At 45.1% G+C, this 23,086-nt stretch overlaps 1 protein-coding gene across 2 annotated transcripts in view; it reads left to right on the top strand.

Annotated features, from left to right (window-relative positions):
- OTUD7B (OTU deubiquitinase 7B) overlaps window positions 1-9,096 on the top strand; it is a 68,739-nt gene extending 59,643 nt beyond the window's left edge. For both annotated transcript variants that reach the window (XM_043535537.1, XM_037882785.2), the window contains 2 exons: window positions 1,677-1,761; window positions 3,232-9,096. In XM_043535537.1, coding sequence (XP_043391472.1) covers window positions 1,677-1,761; window positions 3,232-4,560 — 1,414 coding nt within the window. In that variant the 3' untranslated portion in view covers window positions 4,561-9,096. The remainder of the gene's footprint in view (window positions 1-1,676; window positions 1,762-3,231) is intronic.
- The last annotated feature ends 13,990 nt before the right edge of the window (window positions 9,097-23,086 follow it).

Genomic DNA, 23,086 nt, shown 5'->3' with positions numbered 1-23,086 from the left:
TTGGTGTGTGAAAATCATCAATAGAGATGTAGTAGCCCTTTTTTTTCAAATGCTGTCAATTATTGTAAGGCCGTAGGACTGTATGGGCAGAAGTATTTAAGATCAAAGTACTTAAGGTAGGTGCAGGTTTATGTAGGTACTATATTATATGGAACAAGTAACCTCTCTGAAGTTATCAATCTAGAGCAGGTAGAAAACTTTTTAGCAGTGTATTTTCAAGGGCCAATTGCTTTTTGACCAAATAGACACTTTTGTGAAAAAATGGCTTTTGATGAAATCAGTCATATTTTTGTGGAGGGAAATGCTTATTTCCCAACCAGCTGTATTTAGATTTTTTTCTGTGGTACCTGCTTCAGGAATAAGTGCACATCATGTACAAATGACTGGCCTTTTAACATTATTACAAAAATAATCCTGTATGCCAAATTAATACAGAAAAATATTTTTGAATTTGGCCACATTTCACATGCAGTCATTTAATTTTACATAATTACAGTACAAAACCGTTTCTGCTACTAAATCTCATTGAGGCCCTTGGAAGCTTACAGAAAACTCAATGGCACTAGTTAACTTCCTACAGCTCAGTCTTTTGTCTCTTCTTGCATAGGGTTAAATAAGCCTTATTTTATTCAGTTCCAGAACTTCAAATGGGTTTATTTTTAAAGGGCCCTCTACTGGACAAAATTAACTAACCTTTGCTCTTTAAGACCCTTTAAGTGTGGTCAAGTGTCTTAACATTTTACAGTCTCATAAACTTCAGCCAGTTAAGATAGAGCTCTCCTGAATAATTGAAGGCATGATGTATTTGTTCTTTGTGCATGTTTGCTGTAACCTAATCCCTGCTTCCTCAGGATCTTAGGTGATTTGTTAATTTCATAGGAATTTATCCCCTGGTATGCCAAAGAACAACATAACTCCCCTTTCTGTGTAGGCAGGAACAGAGCCATGATATGTCTGCGTGCTACTAAGGTTGAGTTAGGATGCTGGATGATGCTCCGATTTCTCTTGTATTGCTGCTACCTCTTAAAGGGACACTGACAAGATAGAAATCCATATGCAGCAAATGTATGTGACCGCTTCATTTTTTCAGCTTCAGTTAACTGAGATCATTGTGGCCAATATTCAACTATTTTCTTTTATGAAAAGAATATGTAGAATTTGTTTATGTAAAATCAGAAAAATGTAAATGATTTCTAAAGATACATTTATCTTTAAAGAGACGAGAAAATTGCTGCCTTGTTTCGTTGATAAAACTGCTAATAAAAATAAAGTTTTTAGCATGTGGTCAGTTTTTCTTTCTGGTTCTCATGCACTTGTTTTGTCCAAGTTTCCGGACCTGCAGAAGAATCTGAATTTAAAAACTTTAACTTTTACAACACTAGTGTGAACAGAAGTGTTTTTCAGAAATTCCTTTTACACAAATCCTGAATATGGGGCTTAAATTAAGCTGATTTGTCCCATTAACTTTTTACATAAATGCTAGTCGTATAAGGAGGAAATTCATATAAAGTACAGGTATCACTCCAAGGTATCTTTTGATCCACTTATTACATTATAAAAATTAGCAAGCAATTTTTAATTAAATCTCCATGTATGGAAAATAGAACCGCAGTTACTAAAAAGATCCTGGATTGGTGCTTTGTTTCATATCTTTTTTTTTTTTTTTTTTTTTTTAGTGTGACATTATCATTGGAAGCAAAACTACATTTGCTGCACAGTTACATGAATGTTAAGTGGATCACCTTGCCGTGTGAAATGCAGGTAAAGAAACAGGAAATATTTTATTCCTTTGAACACAGTGATGCTTCCTTCCCACAGAGGACTAGACGGGGGGTGGACTTTTGCTTTCATTCCTGTACATTTCTTTAACCTGCCATTAGAAGGCCTGGATGTCATTGATTTGATCAGAAAGAGCAGAGAAATGCCATTCAGATGTACCTCTTAGATTCTGTGCACACTTTAGTAATAGTTTACATTAAATGTTAAAGCTCAAAATACACAGAGCCGCCAGTTCAACTTACTGCACTACACCACCTGGGATGTTCTGTACGCTGCGGGGTCTGGACACTTGCTTTACAGCCACCAGAAAGTGAATCAAGATATTAAGGTGATTCAGCTATAACTTCAGGGCCTTAAACCTTAAGGGGTCATATGTAGGGTTCTGAATACTTCAGCATACTCCCGAAATCCCTATGCTGTCGTATCGCCAAGTCATGGTAGCTGCATTAACAGTGAAAACATGGCTTAGATTCTTCCAGGTTCATAAACATATATATATTTTTTTAAAGGAAGTTGTGGGGTTGGTATAATTCAGGACCTGGAATGACTCCTCCAAATTCCGTGTGAATTGTTAAATTTCAAGCTTGGATCATTTCCAAGAACAAGATGCTGCCAAGGTGTGATGTGTAAGGAAAAAGCTCAAATGACTGCATTTAAAAGTAACAGTTCTCCTTCTGTCCCCCCCCCACTCCCCCCCCCATAGATTGTCCACAATACTTGTGAACCTATATCCTCTCTAAATCCTTGCCTGCCATGATGGGCCCCAGCTCATGACAAGTAAATTACATTAGTGAACTATGGGGGTATAGTGTCCCCTAGTGAAATGGGCCGCAGCTCTGAGCTTGAGCAATAGCTACCATTTTATTGTGGTGTCGTCTTGATTGTGGTTACTACTTCCAGAATCCAAACGGCTGCTCCTGTATCCCGTACAAACACACTATAAAGAACCACCCCACTATACTCATGGGTTGTTTTATTAGGTGGGCTACATACATTCCTGCATTTGTCCTTCGTGGTGACCTTATAAGGGCTGTTTCCAGAATAGCTTTTGTAGCTGGCCAGAAGGGGATAGGTCACCCTAGTAGAGCACATCTCTGGTTAAGGTCTTGCTTTCCCCCATTTAAATCTTGCACTAAGTTGATGCGTCTGCAGAGCCTAATTTGTAAATGTAATTTTAGGGATGTATTTTAACCGAGTGGGGGCGTGCTATGGAGTACACAGTGATGTACGTGCAGCCTTGTGGCTCAGCATGCTCCTCTGCAGCTCCTGTCACGGAGTAGCCTGTCTGCGGCTTTTGGGAGAGCCAGCATTGGTGTGGAAAATGCTCCCCCTGGTGCGTGTTCAGGCCTTTCTAGTGAGCACCTGTGTGCTGCATCCACTCAGAATTTGGCCAGAAGACTGCAGCTGCTGAACTAATTGACTTTCTCTGATGGCTGCTTTCTTTCTCCTTAGGCCCCTCTAGCCCAGCCAGAATCCCCTACTGCTTCCGCCGGAGATGATGCCCGCTCAGCGGCGGAATCTGGGGAGTCGGACAAGGAATCTGTCTGCAGTAGTACCACCAGCAACGGTGGCAGTAAGAGCAGCAAGGACAAGGAGAAAGAGAAGCCAAAGAGAGACCGAGAGAAGGACAAAGACAAGGAGAAAGAGAAGAAACGGACCGACTCGGTTGCTAATAAGCTGGGCAGCTTTGGCAAGACTTTGGGAAGTAAGCTAAAAAAGAACATGGGTGGCTTGATGCACAGTAAAACTGTCAAAGGAGGAGTGAGCAATGGGCAGGGGGAAACCTTGGAGAAGAAGAAGAAAGGATCCTTAAAGGCGAGGAAAGGCAGCAAAGAAGAAACTTCCCAAGGGGATTTGTCGGCCTCTGCTGAGAAAACCTGCCCAGGCCAAGTGAGCACCGAGAAGCAGTCGGATCCCTATAAATACAGCAACGACGTGAAACTTAGCCTAAGCATCCTGCGAGCAGCCATGCAGGGTGAGCGGAAGTTTATCTTCGCTGGCCACCTCAAGACCAGCAACCGGCACCAGTACCAGGAAGAGATGATCCAGAGGTACCTTTCTGATGCCGAGGAGCGCTTCTTGGCTGAGCAGAAGCAAAAGGAGGTAGAGAAGAAGGCCTTTGCAAACGGCGGCACTGCCGCCAAGAAGCTGGAACCGGAGGCTAATCTTCACAAAAGTGAGGATGTGCTGCTGAATCCATCCTACCCCCAGTTGCCTCCTAGTTACAGCAGCCAGACCTCGGAGCATGTCATAGGAGCTAAAATGACAGCTTTTCCTTCCAGCTACTCGGGGGTCTTTACCATTCCCCGGCCCGCTGTGGTCAACTGTGTAGAAGGCGCACATCCCCCCAGCTATCAAGATACCAGGAGGCAGGTAGCAGGTGGGTCCTGCAGCAGCCTTCCTCCCTATGCTACCTTACCCAGACATTGCACTCAGGGGCGGCCTCACGCGTACCAAACTAGCCCTTCCCACCTGGGACGGCTCTCCCCAACAGAGATGGATGTACCCCCAAATTACCCCGTCGAGTGCGACGGCCCTGCCTGCATGGCCCCCCACAGCAATGGCTGCAAGGACCCCCTAGAGCAGGACAGCTTGCAGAAGGGAGCATGCGGGGACAAAAGCAAAAGCCGAATACTTTATAACGTTCAGCAGACCAAATGCAAGCAGCCGACCTGCAGTTTTTACGGGCATCCGGAAACTGGGAATTTCTGCTCCTGCTGTTACAAAGAGGAGCTGAAACGCAAAGAGAGGGAACGAGAAGCACTAATACACAGGTTCTGAAGAGTCTGGCTAGCGCTGCCATCTGGACCCATGAAGTATGGGGAATGCAATAATAATTATTTTCCATGCTCCTCTCTCCCTCTTCATAGGAGGGTGGGGACGGCTGGCTGGGGTAACAAATGTGATTCCACTCCAGTGTTCTAGTGGTGATCCATTTAAACGGAGCGGGGGGAACAAACCTTTCCTTCCAGGAGAGAGGGGCATGCTATCACAGCTTTCTTCTGGCAAAGGGTGACTAAGATTAGCAAGCCCCTGGAGAAGGCATGCTTGGGTCAGAGCACATGGTGAAGCAGGGAATAAGACACCAGGTTCTTAAAATGATCAAATCAACAAGACCAAAGCTTTAAGTGAAGGCACGTGGAGAATACTGTGACTGTGTCCTTTTAGTTGGATTCCAACTTAAACTAATTTAAAATAGCTTTTCAGAGGAGTTAGCAAAACAGCCCAGCAATTTTAGTTTAAATATCGTGGACCTTTTTAAGAAGAGATTTTAACATTGTTTTTATTCTTTGCTGGTACTGAAAAGAATTTAAAGTTGGAACTGGACGGTTTCAGTGTAGTGGCTCTGAAGGGGGCCCTCACCTCCAGACCCATCTCCATCCTATGTCTTCTGAGCGTGCCTCTTAGCAGCAGGCTCAGGACTCTACCCTTTAGATGGGCTTGACTATATTTTTTAAATTTTATTTTTAAACTTTTTGTGGGGGTGGGAGGGCTGCAATACCGAGTGTTTGCATTTTCTTACAGAAGTACTGTGCAAAATGATTCTGTTAGGGATACAGTCAAACCTACTTAGTAAGAATCAATGTGAAAAAGAAGTCGATGTCTCCACCCAGCAATAACCATCAGTGTGGAGAAGTAGAAGTGGAAAGGATGTATCAAGCACCCTGCAGCACTGGAAGCTAAATCTATACCAGTTTGCTGCTATTTTTACACACACGCACACTCTTTCTCTCTAACTTGATTTTTCTACTTGAGCAAGTTATTTCCATACTACCTCTGTTGTGCTGAATAGCGTTAATTTGGCTCTGTTTTGTTGAGCCATAGCTGACATTTGAACAATGGGTAATAAAGATATTTTTTTGATAACAGGGCTAAAGGAACTGTAATAAGTACAGCATAGCTATTACATAATTTTAAACACACTTTTATTACGTGGTCCACAACTTTCCCTCCCTACCCTCCCTGAGTCCCCTGCAGCATTAGCGTGGACGGGACCTTTATGTCCACATGTTATTTTGCGGGTGGGCAGAACTTTAGCACTGCAGTGTTTGCACAGACATTTGTAAAGATAGACCCCAAACTGGAGCTGTCCTCATTCCAGTCTTGTACAGAGCAGGGGTGAACATTTGAAATAAAATTTGAATTGTAATGATAAATTAAAAGCTTTACAACGTTCCCTTTTTGGTTTAAGAAGGCATAACTATGCAATTTTCCATTTTAAGTCTGCCCATTGTCCTTAACTTGGGGGAGGGAAGGTTCAGCAAAGAAGGTGAAAGTATACTTATACTGGAAAATGACCTTCGGGCCTTATTCTCTTTTACACCCAGACTGTGTCTGAACATGCAAGTTGCACCAGTTTAATGTAAGTGTGTTTTTAAATGACTGATGCCTTGTCTACAGGGAAAAGTTGTACCCGTTTAACTAAAGGTGTGCTTTAAAATGGACGGACTCTTTTCCCATTAGGAATCAGCTTAAGCTAAACCAAAAGAAGTGTCCACACAGGAGTTTGCACTGGCGTAACTTAACTGATTTGTTAAACCAGTGTAACTTTCTTGCGTAGATAAGGCTTTATTTAAAAATGGTGCTAACCCCCTGTGGATATTATTTTGGCTGGAATGCCTTATTTCTGTTTAGCTTAAACTTCTTTCTAATTGACTGAAGCTAGAAGCCAGGTGACTAGTGACATGAGTGTCCACTCGGCCTCTTCCACTGGTTTCACTAAATTGATTTTAAATCACACCTTTAATTAAACTGGTACTGCTTTGTGTTTAGACAATCAGAAGCCCCTGTACACAGCTGTGGCAATGTAAAGGGCCCCACAAGTAGGGTAACTATAATTGACAGATACCACTTTACACTGCCAGAGTGGTAGATCCGAGCCTGAGTGTAACAGAATAATGCCCCAGGTGTTTAGTTTGAGTGTTATATTCTCATTGTGTTTCCTGGCTGCATTTTTCTTTCCCAGGAACCAAAACAGCAGCTCCACATTTGCTATGCTGATAAAACATCAGCTTTCGGTCTTATTTCCTTTTCTAAAAGGGGATCCGTCTCCCGTTCTGGGCTGATTCCAGTATGCTATCAGCATTGTTCCATCCAGACCAAACTGAGGAAGGAACAATGTCTGTTCTCCCTGCTGTCAGGTAAATGAGTCTGCAGCATTCTTCATGAGGGTGATGTAAGCCAAGGTTTTTCAAAAGTGCCTAGTGATTTTTGGGCACCCAGCCAAGGCCTCGTTCTCAGAAGCACTTTTTCAGTCAGACCCCTCTAAGGTATCTGAAGTTGGGCCCCCAAGACTTGAGATCCAAAACCACTAGTTGCTTCAGAAAATCTTAGCCGTATAGAGTAAATTGAAATTAACCAACCGGTTTCAGGGCAGCTTCACTTATTTTGTAAGCTGACATCCACACACGCAATACTAGTTAAAAATAATAGACTAGCTAGGAAGATGCGAGTTACAAACACTGAATCAATTCATTCTTCTCAAAGGAATTCATTTGAAATCTCTTGTTTTTGCTACAAAGATTCACTGCTCTTTAAAAACAGCTTAGCTGGGTGCTTTAATTCTCCAGTGGCAGCATTCACTGACAGTATATTCTTATTAATGAAGTTTGACTGTATTGTCCTCTCTCTCCGAAGACTGTTTGAACCCAGCTTGCTGTACTGTGGTGTGAATGTAAACCTGTACATAGTGGATAGGAGTCTGAAAGCGTGAAAGAGAAACACACAAAGTCAGACTCTCATATGCCAGGATCTGATTGCTCAGTAGTTTGGCAAAGAGATAGTGGAAGTTTAGCAGGTGAAGGGCAAGTTTCCTCAAACGTTTGTTCTCCCATTTAACCCAGCTCTGCAATTTTTGCACAAGAAGAACTCCCCTTAACTACCCTGGGAGCTGAGACTGCAGGATGGGGCCCTGACCTCAGGCGCTGCTGCTTGTGTGTCGTCCGTTATTAGACAGAGGTTTCTGTAGGATCTTACCCTTGCGGTCAGTTTCTGGCATTTGCTTGTCTGCCATTTTTTTTATTGCAGTTTAGGTATAGTTCATAGCTTTTTTTAATCAAAAAAGAAAAATTTGAACTTCAAACAAAGTTAAGTTTCCAATAAAAAAAATTTGAAGAGTATTTTTTCTATAAACTACAGAGTTTCAACTATTGCCCTGAACATAACTGATTCCAAAGCTTTCCCGCCTTAATATGTCATAATGAATTGACTAGAGAGGTATCTATTGAATTTCTGTAGAGCTGCTAGGATTTTTTCAGGTCATTTATGTTTCCTTATAGTGAAAGTGTTTTGTGTGTGTGTGTGTTTTTAAAAAAGGGATGATTAAATATACATTTTATATTTATTGAAAGACAGTATTAACCGTCAGTTTTCCTTTGCATAAACATACTGAATCGATTGCCCACGCAGCATTAATCTTCCTGTGGTGGGGCTGAGTATTTTACGGTACTTTATTTTTTTTAAAGGGGATGGGAGTGGGTTGGGAGGGCGGGAGGAAGGAAGAGCAGCAGTGTGGACTCCAAAGCACCTTTGTTTTAAAACGAGCACCAAACGCTCCGCTCTTCCAAGAACCAAACAGGAGGGGGCTTTTCCGTGTCTGCTGGCCTGGCAGGATTCCCACGGAGACTAGTGGGGACGATGCGCACGCACCAGAGGCGGAGCAGGCTCCTGGAGGACTTGCATAAGAGACGGAAAAAGGGGAGGATGCCATTTGATTTGGTCTTAAAACAAGTGCACTTAGGGGTGCAGTTGGAAGAAACGTTGCTTGCCGTTGGGACCTGGATAGCCCCGGGCAGCCTCTTATTCTGCACTGCCCTGGCTCCTGAGAGAGACACTAGCGGCTTTTTTATAGGTTAAAATATTTAATGAACCATTTAAAGAGCATTTTAACTGCCCTACACCTTTGTTTTACACTCCAGCTCTGTTGCAGGGAAGGCACCATAGGATATGGCGTTCTAGTATTTCACCTGCTAGACTTTAATTCTACAAGATCTGCGGCATCATTTGATTTTAAAGACCAGTTTTTAGAGCCATGGATGTGATTAGCAGGCCTGGAGAATCTCCATAGAAAGGTTTAGCACATAGCCTGGTTTTCATTAGTCATAAGAGAAGTGACCTGAATTAATTCTTCAATTGCTTATTGATAAACTTTTTTTTTTAATTTAATTTAAATATTGGGTTGGCAACTTTTTACTCTAGTTTAAATGCACTGCTGTAATGAACACTAGATGGCGCTTTGTAATCAGTCTTATTACATGGTATACTTTCATTTATGCTACCATAGATTTCACTGACCAATAAAAAGAAAAGTTCAACTAATAACCGCTGAGAAGCAGCTGTGGCTGTTTTGTCTGCTTGTTTCTTGGATTGCTAAAACCAGATCTCAGGGATGCAATTTTGCAGCTACACAAACCAACCGGCCTGTGTGTGATTATTTATTGGTATTGCAGGAGAGCCCTAGTTGTGCTTGGCACTCTACGAACAGAACAAAAAAGATGGTCCTCCTGACCCAAAAAGCTGACAGTGTGGACGGCTGTCAACCTCTTGCATAAGAACATAAGGAAAGCCGTGGTCCATCAAGCTCGCTATATTGTCTTCCGACAGTGACCAGAGGGAATGAACGGAACAGGGCAATTATCAAATGATCCATCCCCTGTCATCCACTTCCAGCTTCTGGCAGTCAGAGGTTTAGGGACACCCGGAGAATGGAGTTGAATCTCTGACCATCTTGGCTAATAGCCATTGGTGGACCTGTCCTCAATACATTTATCTAATTCTTTTTGGAACCAAGTTACACTTTTGGTCTTCACAACATCCCCCTGCAACGAATTCCACCGGTTGACTGTGTGAAGTAGTACTTCCTTCTGTTTGGTTTAAACCTGCTGCCTATTAATCTCATTGGGTGATGCATAGCTTTTGTGTTACATGAAAGGGTAAATAACACTTTCACTTTCCCCACACCGTTCATGATTTTATAGACCTCTCATGTCCCCCCTCAGCCATCTCCTTTCTAAGCTGAACAGTCAGTCTTCTTAATCTCTCCTGTGGAAGCTGTTGCATCCCCATAATCATTTTTGTTGCCCTTCTCTGTACCTGTTACCATCCCAAAAGAGAATTGGGTGGCCAGAACTGCACACAGTATTCAAGGTGTGTGTACACTATCATCTTTCCTGTCCGGTTATCTGTCCCTTTCCTAATGGTTCTGAACGTTCGCTTTTTTGACTGTTGCTGCACATTGAGCAGATGGGTTCAGAGAACTATTCACAATGGCTCCAACCAAAATTTTCATGCTGGAATTGTAGTGAATTCTCTTAAGTAGATAGATATTAGAATCAGAGAAATGAAGGCCAGGAAGGGACCTTGCAAGGTCGTCAAGTCCAGGCCCCCCCCCCCCCCCCCCCCCCCGCTCATGGTGAGGCAGGAACAACTAAACTTAGACCATCCCTGACTGGTATGCGTCCAATTTGTTACAAATCTCCAATGATGTGGTTTTCTCAGTCTCCCTTGGAGGCCTATTTAGAGCTTAACTACCCTTAGAGTTAGAAAGTTTTTCCTAATATCTAACCTGAATCTCCCTTGCTGCAGATTAAGCCCCATTACTTCTCCATGTCCACTGAAGGCAGGACAAGAACAATTCATCACTGTCCTCTTCATAACAGCCCTTAATGTATTTGAAGACTGTTTTCGGGTCTCCCCTTAGTTGTCTGTCTTCAAGACTAAACAGAGCCAGTTTTAAAACTTTTCTTCAGAGGTCACCTTTTCTAATCCTTTTGTCATCTTTGTTCTGCTTTAGACTCTCTCCGGTTTGTCCACATCTTTCCTAAAGTGTGGTGCCCAGAGTACAAATTTTGCCCAGAGCAATTTTCTCCTGAATCTCCGTTCGTGGCACTAACTTCTGTGAACATGGATCTAGATGTGTATCAGGTCCTTGCACTTCCCCTTGGCACCTTTTCAAACTTCCACCTTAACCAGTCTGTGCCACGCTGCTTTTGTACCCATTTTCTTCACTTCAGTTGCTGGCTCTTTGTAAGTATGTAATGTAGCCTCGCATTTTGGACTAGCTGACAGTGCTACTATAGGATTGTGCTAAACTTCCGGTTTCCCTTCCGGGTAACAAATTTTGTTTTTTCTACTAAAAACAAGCTAGGGGAAAGGCTTCCAATTGCCACTACATAAATACTTCTGTGCAGGTGTTTGAATTAAAAGGGGTTTTTGAATGAAAACTGTCCCCTGACATGTTAAAAGCTTAACCACAGCAGTTCTGGCGCCAACACATAAGAACAAGAAGGTGAAACGGACTTCTCCATCCAAACTGAGAGGAATGCAGAAAAGTAAACCATATAAATCTGGGAAAGGAGTCAATTTTTTTAAAAAATAGTGTCGAAGATCTAGGGATGGCTTTAGTGATAAAGATTTAAGGCCCTGAGTCAAAAAAAAAAGCACTTAAGTGCTTTGTTGACTTGGCGCAAAATTAATTCCTTTTGGCTCTGTCCTGTGTGTTCCAAAGTCCACTGAAATCAGTTGATTTCTGCTCAGTGTAATGGGCTTTGAGTCAGGCCTGTAAGAAGTAACCAGGGGAAATGGCCTCGGGTTTACCATGAGTTTCTTTTGCAAATGCTTTCAGATGACTGTTGGAAAGTCTACACTTTATCCTATTTTAGGTTTTATTATTCTTTGTCGAGGATTGTCGACAATTGTGCTGGAATCTGCTACCGAGTCAGAATCGTGCCCACTGTTAGCTGGGTTAAATTAGAAACACAGAGCATGAATAATGGAAGGTCTTCATGGAATGCCAAGATTTCCTGCCCAAATCCTCCCACTTTTTCGGATGCTGATGTTGCCTGCATGGAGCATGCTTAGATGCATTTGCTTAGCAGCGCACCTCTCGTTATTTGCCAGTGTCTCCTAACTTCCTGTTTTGCCTCCATACCTGGTATTGGTTTTACATTATATGAATTAATAGTTTAGTAAAAATAAAGTATGTTGGCTTTCTAGTTGATGTATCAAATGAGCCACCACTTTCCATTGTTATCTTAAACACTCATCCTGGATTAGAACTTTGGGATTATCCCATGATGTTTATCCCTAGACTTTTTTTATTATTCTCACTGGTCACTTTCTCACCCATCTTTAAGACTGGAGAGGGATTGGCCTCGACCTGTTGCAGACACGAAAGCAAACTGCCTAAGCATCCCAGCGTACATCTATGCTGCAAAAAATCAAATCAAACCCTACGGCAGCAAGCCTCAGAGCCCGGCCAGCTGACTAAAAATAGCAGTGTAGATGTCCCACTCCCTCTGGAAACTGGGCTCTGAGACCCAGCAAGGGTGTGGAGGGGAGGGGGTCTCAGACCGTGGGTTCCAGCCCAAGCGGGAATATCTACACTGCTTTTCAGTTGACCCAGGCTCTGAGAGACTCTGCCATGGGTCTCCCCCGCAGAAACCTGCCATGTATCAAAGCTGCATCCTCTCGCTTTGTGGTGCCAGAGCCTCATGTTAACTGCTCTGTCCTTCTGGTTGGCTACTTCTTCCGAAGCCCTCATGCGCTCGTGTGGTGGTCACGCAGGTGGCCAGAGAGAGGTCCTGGTTCCCTGACCCAACCAGAGCACAGTGTGATGATCAAGAACTCCTTGCTATTATTGGCTTCTGACTAAACTCCTAGAGGCCCACAAAGTTTTTTTTTTTTTTTTTTTTTTTTTTTTCCATCCAGCCCAACGTCGTCTTGACTGTTCTGTGCATCTCTAGCCACTCTCCCCTGTGCTGCTTAAAGTGAGTATTCATGACAGCATCATAGATGTTTCAGCTCAATCTGACCATAACTAAACATCCTCAGCTCCATGGTCTCTTCTCTCTCTGGATTCTACTTCTTCGCCTCCAAAAGCTGGAAGTCCCCCAAATAGTGGATCTGGATTATTGCTGGGCATCGTTGCTTCCCATAGTTACGCTCCATCTAGCTTGACTTGACGGGCAAAAGTCCCAGCCCGTGCTGTGTGTCAAACTGAAACAGCTGTCAAACATTGGTGTGCACCCTCCCCAAACCATGCTACTGATTCTCTCTCTGGGCAGGCGCGGGAAAGGACAGCATGGCTGCTATAGCGGCTGAGTGGCCGTGATTTTCCAAGCCTGAAAGTGTAGAGGTTGAAACATACTTAGGCGTCTTGTGTGTGTGAATTCTCCCCCAATAGGAACATGCTAAAGTGATATGGAAATCAAGCATTTCAGCTGCTTCTAGTGGCCGCATGCAAACATTTGAGCACAGCTGAGAGGATCGCAAACGGCACAAACCATTTTTTTATCATCACTTCACTTCCTGTCTCCCCACCCTCCGGTGCAAAAATAATCTTCTGAATTGATCCCTTTTTCTGAGGACTGGATGATATTAATTTTATGGAACGCAGCATGGTTTCTTTCCATAGCTGTGAACTGAGTAAGCCTAAAAAAACACCCCCGCACAGTAATACCATTATAGCTGTAGAAATTCAGGCCCTGTAAAAGAGATTCAGCATCTGTTGTGTGTTCATGTATAAATACTGTCTTGTTTGTTCATTACACTTTGCACTGTGCTGATCTGGGTTTAAAACTTACTGTAAAATCCATTTGAACTTCAGCATCTGAATTTAGGATACAATAGTCCGAACAGTGACATTCCAGTTTTCTACTCAGTGCAGTTCATTGGAACTGTGGAACTCCTTGCCACAAGATATCAGTGAAGCCAAGAGCTTCACCGGATTTAAAACAGGACTGGACGTTAATGGCTAACAAGAATATCCAGATTGACAACAGTAAATATACTGGTAGGGGTATATTTGGAAGGGATAATAAACCCTCATGTGTCAGAGCATATGCCAGTGGCTATCTATTGGGGGCTAGGAAGAAGCTTTCCTTGTGGGTAAGTTATCCTATAATTGCCTTTTGCAGGTGTTTTACAGGTTCCTCTGAAGCAGCTGGTGTTGGCCACTCAGACACTGGACTAGATGAGGTAGTGCGGTCTAGTGGTTAGGGCACTGGGTTTGAGAAGCAGGACACGAGTTCTATTCCTGGTTCTGCCCCTCTCCAGCTGAGTGACCTTGGATGAGTCATCCCCCTTCTCTGCCTTTGTGTCCTCCCATCCTTTACCTGTATCCCACCCTTCAGCTATTTGTCTAGTTAAGTCCTTTGGGGGCAAAATCTGTGGGTCTGGGCAGCACCTGGCACAATGGGGCCCTGATCTCAGTCAGGGCCTCTAGGTGCTACCATAATGGACTATTGCAGTGTGGCAGTGGCTCTCAACCTTTCCACACTCCTGTCCCCCTTTCAGGAGTCTGATTTGTCTAGTGTACCCCAAGTTTCACCTCACTTAAAAACAACTTGCTTACAAAATCAGACCTAAAAATACACAAGCGTCACAGCACACTAGTACTGAAAAAGTGCTGACCTTCTCATTTTTACCGTATCATTATAAAATAAATCGATTGGCATATAAATACTGTACTTAGGTTTCAGGGGATAGCCTATAGAGCAGCATAAACAAGTCTGTATGAAATTTTAGTTTGTATTGACTTTGTTCATCTTTTTTATGTAGCCTGTGTTAAAACCAGGCAAATATCTAGATGAGTTGTGTACCTGCCTCGTACCCGCAGTGTTGTGTCCCCCCCAGGGCTGTGTCCACGCCCCGTTGAAAACCATTGCAGTATGGCAATTCCATGCTCCTGTTGAAGCCAATGGGAGTCTCACCACTGACTTTAATAAGAGCAGAAACAGGCCTTTTGGTACATGTTCTTGGGCGCCCTGTACCTCTGTGCGCTCTCTGAATTGGTCTGAGAGTTATAGAATTTAAGGCTTGAATTGGCCACTGGGTCATCTAATCTGACCTCCTGCCACTAACCCGTGCTGCGTTACCCTGGCACAGAGACCGATAACTTGGCAGAGACTAAAATATTACAGCCCAATTAGTGGTGGTATGGGAATTTCCCTTAGATTCCAGCCTGAAGTGCAGAATAAGTCCCCACGGTCTTCATATTGCACTCGTGGCATTGAACCCTTGTGAGAGAGAGGGCTGGGTTTCTCCAGCTTGTGTAGAAATGATTGAAAAGAATGCTTTGGTTTTATAACCCTGGAGGAAATTCCTCTTTCGCAAGGTGCCAGATTCTTAGCTAAGTTCAGATAGCATCCAAGTTCTCCCTCAACAAAAAGTGGAATGGCTGGAATTGACTGGAGATTTCATAGTTGGCATAAGTCATTGGACTGTCAATTTCCTTTTTGTTTTGTTTTTTTTTAAACGGGTCTTTGCTTCAGTCCCCTGCCCTGGCTTTAATGATCTCCTGCTGCTTGAATGCTTGAACAGAGTCAAAACTCATACCAAGGCATCTGGGAGCACAAGCCTAAATAAAAGGAATATATTCAGTCAATACTGGTGGAAAAACCTTCACACCAAAAGCAAGCCAGGATAAGGGAGAAACTATCTTAAACCTTCCACCCGTTCCTTCATTGTCCTAGCTTGCATTCCGTCTTCGCGCCATCTGGCCACGGCTCCTCTACCAGAGCCAGAGATGACCAGATACAGTTTCCCTTCTCTGTGTGCCTTGGCTGCCATTTTGCTACTCCAGTTTAGACTGACCCCTGCACTCTGAATGCTGTTGACCGGCTTCTTCACGCTGTGATACGTGCAGTGACGTTTGTACGTTCTGATGGATCACCCTGGCTGTGGGCCTGGCTCGGCCAGCTGAAAAGTCGCAGTAACTTAGCGTCAGATGCGTTGGTGCACTTACAAAATGTCCCTCTGCAAATCTCAGGGGTGGGGTGGTATGGGCTAGTGGCCAGAGCAGCATCTGGGACTCAAGGGAGCTGGCTCCCAGACTGCTGCTCTGTGCATTTAAACCTACAGATGCCTTGCTGGGCTTGAGGAGTAATTGTCTTGTCTGTACAATGGGGCTTGGCATTTATTGACTGTCTAAATGCAAAGGGCAGCTTGCTGTTGCAAGCAAGAGGTCTTCTGTTCCAGCTGTTTGGCTCATAAAGAACAAGATCACTGAGAGACTTCCCCGTTTGCAATCTACCAGCGGTAAGGTCTTGTCTAAACACTTACAGCGTCCCAGTGGTCTAGACTGGTACAGTTAAAGCAGTGTGACCACCTTCATTTGGATGCAGTCAGATCAGTATAAAGGGGTTTATACCAGTGTAGCTTATTTCCGTATGGGAAGGGAAATAACTTATCTGGCTATAAGGCGCTTGTATACCAGTATAACTGCATCCACACGTGAAGTTGTACCATTATAACTGTATCGGTGAAATTAATCGCCACCTAACCCACGTAGTTATCCTGGGACAAAAACGGTGTCTACCAGGCCTTTCTGCTTCAATCTGCCTCAGTCTTGTGCTGGCAGACATGCTCGTGGTGGGTGAATAAAGCCGTTTGTGTTACCAATCTGGGGTCCAATGCAGCCAATTTCTGCAAAGCGGTTGACTGCTTGAGCTCTAAACTCCGTTACCCGTCTCTGATTACAGGAAAGAACCTTTTGTTGAGTTAATGGTACTAAATGCGCCTCCCTGTGCGAAAGAACAAACATCTCCAGAAATTCCCCCCCGCATTGCTGATTTTTTTTTTTTTACAGGGGAAAAATCTCTCCTAACTGCATCCCTTCTGGTAGCTGTTGGCCTAGACTTAAATCTACAGCTGGTCTATCTGTTGTACCAATAAATTAAAAACCAGCAGGATCTTATTAAAGGGAAAAAGGCAAAATACCACATTTATTGTGAATACAGAAAGAATCATAGTAAGCAGTTAGTTATAGCTATAACATTCCATTCAGTCTCATATTTATTCACACACACACAGAGGTTCTGCAAGATTATCATAGTAAGCAGTTAGTTATAGCTATAACATTCCATTCAATCTCATATTTATTCACACATTCATTCATACACACACACACAGGTTCTGCAAGGTTGTTATCATAGTTACCAGCCTTAGAGTTGGAGTACTTGTGGCACCTTAGAGACTAACCAATTTATTTGAGCATGATGAAGTGAGCTGTAGCTCATGCTCAAATAAATTGGTTAGTCTCTAAGGTGCCACAAGTACTCCTTTTCTTTTTGCGAATACAGACTAACACAGCTGTTACTCTGAAACCAGCCTTAGAGTTGCTCATGCCAAGCCACTGGCCAGGCGGCCTGGACACGAGGCGGGAGCAGGGCCTTGTCAGATGCTCATCTGATGCTCCTGGAAGTTGGTTTGCAGAATCAGACCCCAAAGTTCTCATTTCTAGAGTCCATTTTTATAGGAATTTCTTCCTATGCCAGTCTGTGGGAATTGCTTCATCATGCTGTTGCTGAATCAATCAGCAGATGGCACATTCCTGACGGCTCCGTGCTGCTAGATGTTATCTTGTTCTTTGGTTCTCCCATTCTTGAGGCTGTTGGGTGGATTCCAGTCTGCCCTCCGGGGGTCCTCTGGTTATTTCCACTTGACGCCTTCTTCAGATGATGGACACTGGATTCTTAGGCTGGCACCTCCCTGATCATTCAGTTATTATCCACACCAAGCATCCATCCACATACATCCTCTATCTCTATTTTAATCACAATTGTTAATACAACAAAAGGGCGGGGAGTCTCTGGGTGCTGTTTCTGTTACAGAGTATTGCTTTGAGTCTCTCTCTCTCTGTGAATTGCTTTGAGAACAGACTCTGTCTTAGAATGTACTAACGCAATTAGCAGCTTGCAAGTTTCACACACAGAGGGAGAGAAACAGTACCAAAAACCAAGAGACCTCTTAATTAGTAATACCCTGGAATTTAAACTATGGGGAATCAAACTCATTTGTGATTTTTAATACAGAACTTCTTTAATATGATCCAACATATCAACCTTGAGTTCCAATTCAGGGCTGAGTTCACGCTCCATTGACTCTTATCTATGGGATTTTTACTGATCATGAAGTTTGAAGGATGAAGTTTAGCAGGGTCATTGGGTGAACTTTCACAGCTAGTTTGCTGGCTGATCCCAGAGGGGCTGGTCTTCAACTTTTTGCCTTTGTTCCGATTCTCTTTGAAAACACGGGTAGCGGTGAAAAGCTGCACTGACTGGCCAGGGCCGGCAGAGGCTTGTGTCCAGATACATTAGAGTATTAGGTGGCATTTCAGAAGTAAAGCTTGAATTTTGAACAGGGAATCCCATAGGCAGGACCCAAAACAAGTCAATAAGGCAGATTTCACAGTCGGAACTAATAACTGGGAGAGGTTTAAGTGCAAGAATCTTAACTTTTAAAAAACCTGCACATGATTGATTGACCTAAAAGGGGAAGGGAAAAGAATAAACTAGGGTAATTAAAACACTAGTTCTAATGCTATTCCGGTAGCACCTGGCCCTCCCCATGGTGCTGGCTGGTGTCCAGATGTACAGAGTACATCTTCCTCGCAGAGCTAGCATGTGTGCGAGCAGCCGCATTGCACTGCCCTGGCTGAGTTACCCCGTCCTCACTAGCACTGCGCTTTCCCAGTGTGTGTCGCTAGGGCTTCTGGGGCACAACCCCTTGGTTCATAGCGTTCAAACAAGCGTGCGACGCTGAGTCTCTCCCAGTGAATTGTGGGAGAATTTCTCTCCTCTTGGGCCCACTGGGGAGGGACGGGACTGGCAAGACATTGGGGGACTCACCTGTAGCCCCACCTGTGCCCGTTGGCCTGGGTTGAAAGCACAATCAAACTTGGGTGAGAGGGTTTGGTGTGTGGACAGGCGTGGGGTTAGGAGTAACCCCTAGCTCTGCAGTGAAGTCAACCCCCTAGTGTGAGCCAGTCTCTGCACTGAAGAGTTCCCGATCTAAACAGACAAGCCAAAGGGGGAAGAGAAAGGAGGGGTTATACCCATATTATAGATGGGCAACTGAGGCATTGAGACTTGATGTGACATGACCAAGGTTGTGGGAGGAATGTGTGGCAGAGCCCACACTGAACCCAGATTTTTTTTTGAGAGCTAGTCCAGTGTCTTGTCATCCTTCCTCTCTGTCCATATTTCAGTTCCTGGTTCGGGCCTGATGCCCCTCGTGTTCTGCCGGCATCCTGCAGCAGAATGTGTGTTGATGATGCTACTTGCAAGGTTAAAACAATTCAGTGGCATTAATCCTATCAAGTCAATGGGATTTCCCAAAAGCTTTTAAAGGTGTTTTGCAAAGGAGGGATCCCCTGACCTTCCTGAAGCGGAAAGGGAGAGATTTCCCTCGTCACGGACATAGAAGCAAATATCCTTCCTGCCCCTGCAGGTTGACAGGTACCAGCAACCTATGGTCCCTTTTGCAGGACAGGGGGAGAGAAGAACCAGGAGCTCTGAACCTAGCAATCCGAGACCCCGAGGGAAGGGTCCTTGACTAAACCAGAATTTAGCTCTCGCTCCATGCCCCTGCAAGCAGCTGGTGAAGGAGTATGACCAGAGCAACCCATTTGCCTTCATCCTCCTGAGAGAGCTGCAGCCCAAGGGGCCAGCCTCTCTGCTAGCCGTTAGTTTCACCTCGACTCCCCAGGCCTGCTGCATTTCAGCGCCAGGCCTTCACTGTTGTGATCTGCGATAGCAATTTGGTGATGCTCTAAAAGGCTGCTTTGGTGGTGACTGATGCCTGATCTGCGGTCCGGTGCTGGAACAGTGGGCCGTCTAGACTGTCCCTCAAGCAAGCCCCATCGGAGCAGGGGTGCAGAGAAATGCCTGCTGCATTCCTACCATTCGCTCTGTGCTCAGGCTGCCTAGTGCTGTAGGGCTGCAACTTGCATATGCCTCTAGCACACCCCCCCCCTTTTTTTTTTTCAAACTGGAAGTGCTTTCCTGGGAGTGCGGGCTAGTGGTTAGAGCAGTATACAAGCTGTCAGGACTCCTGGGTTCTCTTTCTGTCTTGGGGAGGTGAGTGTGTTGTGTAGTAGCTGAAGCAGGGCACAAGGCATCAGGAATCTGGGGTTTCTATTCCTGAATCGGGGTGGGGGGGGGAGTGTGTGGTCTAATGGTTAGAGCAGAGTGGCTCCTGGGTTCTATTCCTGACTCAGGAAGGAAAGGGGTAGACCTGAGGACGGGACTTGGGACTCCGGGTTATGTTCCCAGGCTGTGGGACGAGTGTGTTGCTAAGTATTTTAGTCTTCAAATGGTTAATCCCTTTCGAGTTCTTTTCATCGCACGGTTGGTTTGGACGAATGTTTTCGACGCAACCTTTCTCCCTTGAACGCCCCAGCTCCTTTGATCCGCTGGCCATAATAGGCCCTGCTTTTAACATTCAGCTCCATGGGGCGCGCTGCAAAACCTTTCTAACCCTCTCCGCTTCCAGCTGAACGGTTTCCTCCTTTTCTTCCATCTTCATTAGGAGCGAGAGGCTGCTATGATTCCCCAACGCCTTCCGGCAGTTGAAGGGGACGGGATCTCCCCCCCCACCACACACACACACACACCCCGGGAGCCATTCCCCATCAGCTGAAATGACTTTGCCTGCAGTCAGCTTTTTTCCACCCTGGCTCTTGGCAGCCGGCTTCGCTGTGCTGGGTGGGAGCCATGCCTGAGAACTGGCTGTACCGAAGCTTCCTGCGATTTCCAACAGATGGTGTCTTGCAGGCTAGCCCCCTTCACTGAAGCCAGGCCTGGGATTTCCCTGGGCTAGTCTCTCTCCGAGGTGGCTGAAATGCACCTTTTTGATTCGGCAAAGGAAGCTGAGGCGGAGAGGGGCAGCCCAGGAAAATGCGGGATCAGGGCCTGTGTTCCACTCACCTCTCGCTTGAAGTAACCTCTTCATAGCTGTGCACGCAATGGCCTAGGGCTTGTCTACACTAGGGTGCGGCTATGGCCCTATTTACCCCCCCCCCCATAGCGTAGACACATCCTACAATGATGGATGGGTTTTTTTGTTCCTCTAGGTACTCCCCACCACCCCCACCCCCAGCTGCCAGTAGCCAGGTTGCCGGAAGCTTTCTCCCATCAGCCTAGCTGTGTTTACACTCGGTGTTATGTGGGCCAAGCCGTGGCCCAGAGGGGTGTGGATTTTTAGGACCTTGAGCTACGTTTTTAAGTGTAGACCAGGCTTTACTTCTCTTTGCTGCCATAACTGACCAGAGAACGCCTGAGCTGGCCTCGCTTAACAGGAAAAAAAAAGCTTTTGCTGGGTTCCAAAAACAAAATGGCGGCTGAGTGCCAGCTGCTTTGAGATGATGGCGGCTCTTAGTTTAAGAGACCTAGTTCAGGGGACGGGGGTTCTAGTCCCCGCTCTGCCACCGGCCTGCTGGTGACCATGGGCAAGTTACTTCCTAGCTCCATGCCTGTTTCCCCTCCCATCTTTTCCCTTGTCTGTTTAAACTGTAAGTCCTTCATCAATCATGTTGTCTGTACAGCCCCTAGTACCAGTCTCAGTTGGAGCCTCTAGGCGCTATGGTAATAAATTCCCTGAGGCCTTTAACTTCCAGAGTGCAAGTAGCATCTCTCTTAGCCCCCCAGCTCCTGTCTCCTTCCCCTGAGCAGAACCACCACAAGAAAATTCCAGGATCCTGTGTGCTCTGAACCCTCGTGTTTGCCCATCTCCTCTGGACCTCCTTCCACGTCCCCCGTGCTTGTTTCTGGGTGCTTGAGATGTCCGACCAGCCAATAAAATGAAGCCAGGTGAAGGAAATTTGCCAGGCGTGACTCCTGCGGATGAATCTCCCTGGGTTGTTGGTGGAAGGCTCCAAGGTCGCTTTGGGGAGGTTGAGGAAGCTAATACGTGTCGAACAGCTCACGTTGCCAGCACTCATCCTACGTACGACATGGACCTGCAGTTTAAATGGTACAAGCTGTTCCTGTGCTTACATCGAAGGTAACTTGCCATCGATTAGAGCAGTGCTGTAGGCGAGGGGCGTTGGGATAGTGGGGCTGTTAATGATCCTTGTGCTTTGGGTAGTCATATTTATAGTGTGTGTTCCACCTGGGGCTCTTCTCCCAGTGCTTTCTCAGCATGACCGTGTGGTACCTGACTCTGTGTATCAATGAGATACTCCAACCCAGGCTCAATAGCCGGAAGTGGCTCTTGAGTGCGGCTCTTTGCAGCACGTGATATTAAAACACTGTGTGGTTTAATTATTAACTAATCAGGCTGCTTTTACTGTGTTAACTGATTGTAGTTGAGAAAATGTGGTCAGTCCTCTTGCAGTGAGAATTTATATATATACACACTAAATATTTCTCCTCACTCTTTCAATATGAATGGATAGTAAATGAAACAATGAATTCATACTCCTGGGGCTCTGTTGGGTACTGTTGATCACTAATTTGGCTCCTGAGGCCTGAGTGTCACTGCTGTGTATCAAAAAGATCAAGAGGTGACTTGATTAGTGTATAAGACTCACAGACTTTAAGGCCCGAAGGGACCATCGTGATAATTTAATCTGACCTCCTGCACATGGCAGGCCACAGATACCCACCCACTCCTGTAATGGACCCCTAGCCTCTGGCTGAGTTAGTGAAGTCCTCAAATCATGGTTTAAAGACGTCAAGTTATAGAGAAGCCACCAGTTACACTAGTTCAAACCTGCAAGTGACCTGTGCCCCATGCTGCAGAGGAAGGCAGAAAAAAAAAAATCCCAAAGGCTCTGCCAATCTGACTTGGGGGGAAATTCCTTCCCAACCCCAAATCTGGCCATCAGTTAGACCCTGAGCATGTGGGCAAGACCCACCAGCCAGACACCTGGGAACGAGTTCTCTGCAGTAACTCCGAGCCCTCCCCAGCTAGCGTCCCATCACCAGCCATTGGAGATAGTTGCTGCGGGCAGTTGCAGATCGGCTACATGCCATTGTAAGCAGCTTCCTCCTACCATCCCCACCATAAACTTATCCAGCTCAGTTTTGAAACCAGTTTTGTTTTTTCCCCCTGCACCCTGCTCCCCTTGGAAGGCTGTTCCAGGACTTCACTCCTCCCATGGTTAGAAACCTTTGTCTAATTTCAAGCCTAAACTTGCTGATGGCCAGTTTTATCTCCATTTGTTCCTGTGTCCACATTGGCGCTTAACTTAAATAACTCCCCTCCCTCCCTGGTATTTATCCCTCTGATGTATTTATAGACAGTAATCAGATCTCCCCATAGCCTTCTTTTGGTCAGGCTAAACAAGCCAAGCTCTTTGAGTCTCCTCTCATAAGGCAGGTTTTCCATTCCCCGGATCATCCTAGTTGCCCTTCTCTGCCCCTGCTCCAGTAGGGTTAGAATATACCAGGAACTAAAGGGCTCTTGAATCTAGCAGAGAAAAGCAGAACAAGCACCAGTGGCTGGAAGTTGAAGTTAAAGCCAGACAAATTCAAATAAGAGCCCAGGCACCCATGTTTACCAGTGACGGCATTAACCAGCGGAA

This window comes from Chelonia mydas, chromosome 24 (assembly GCF_015237465.2).
Source record: "Chelonia mydas isolate rCheMyd1 chromosome 24, rCheMyd1.pri.v2, whole genome shotgun sequence".
NCBI lineage: Eukaryota > Metazoa > Chordata > Testudines > Cheloniidae > Chelonia > Chelonia mydas.
This window is presented reverse-complemented; position numbering and strand designations above follow the sequence as displayed.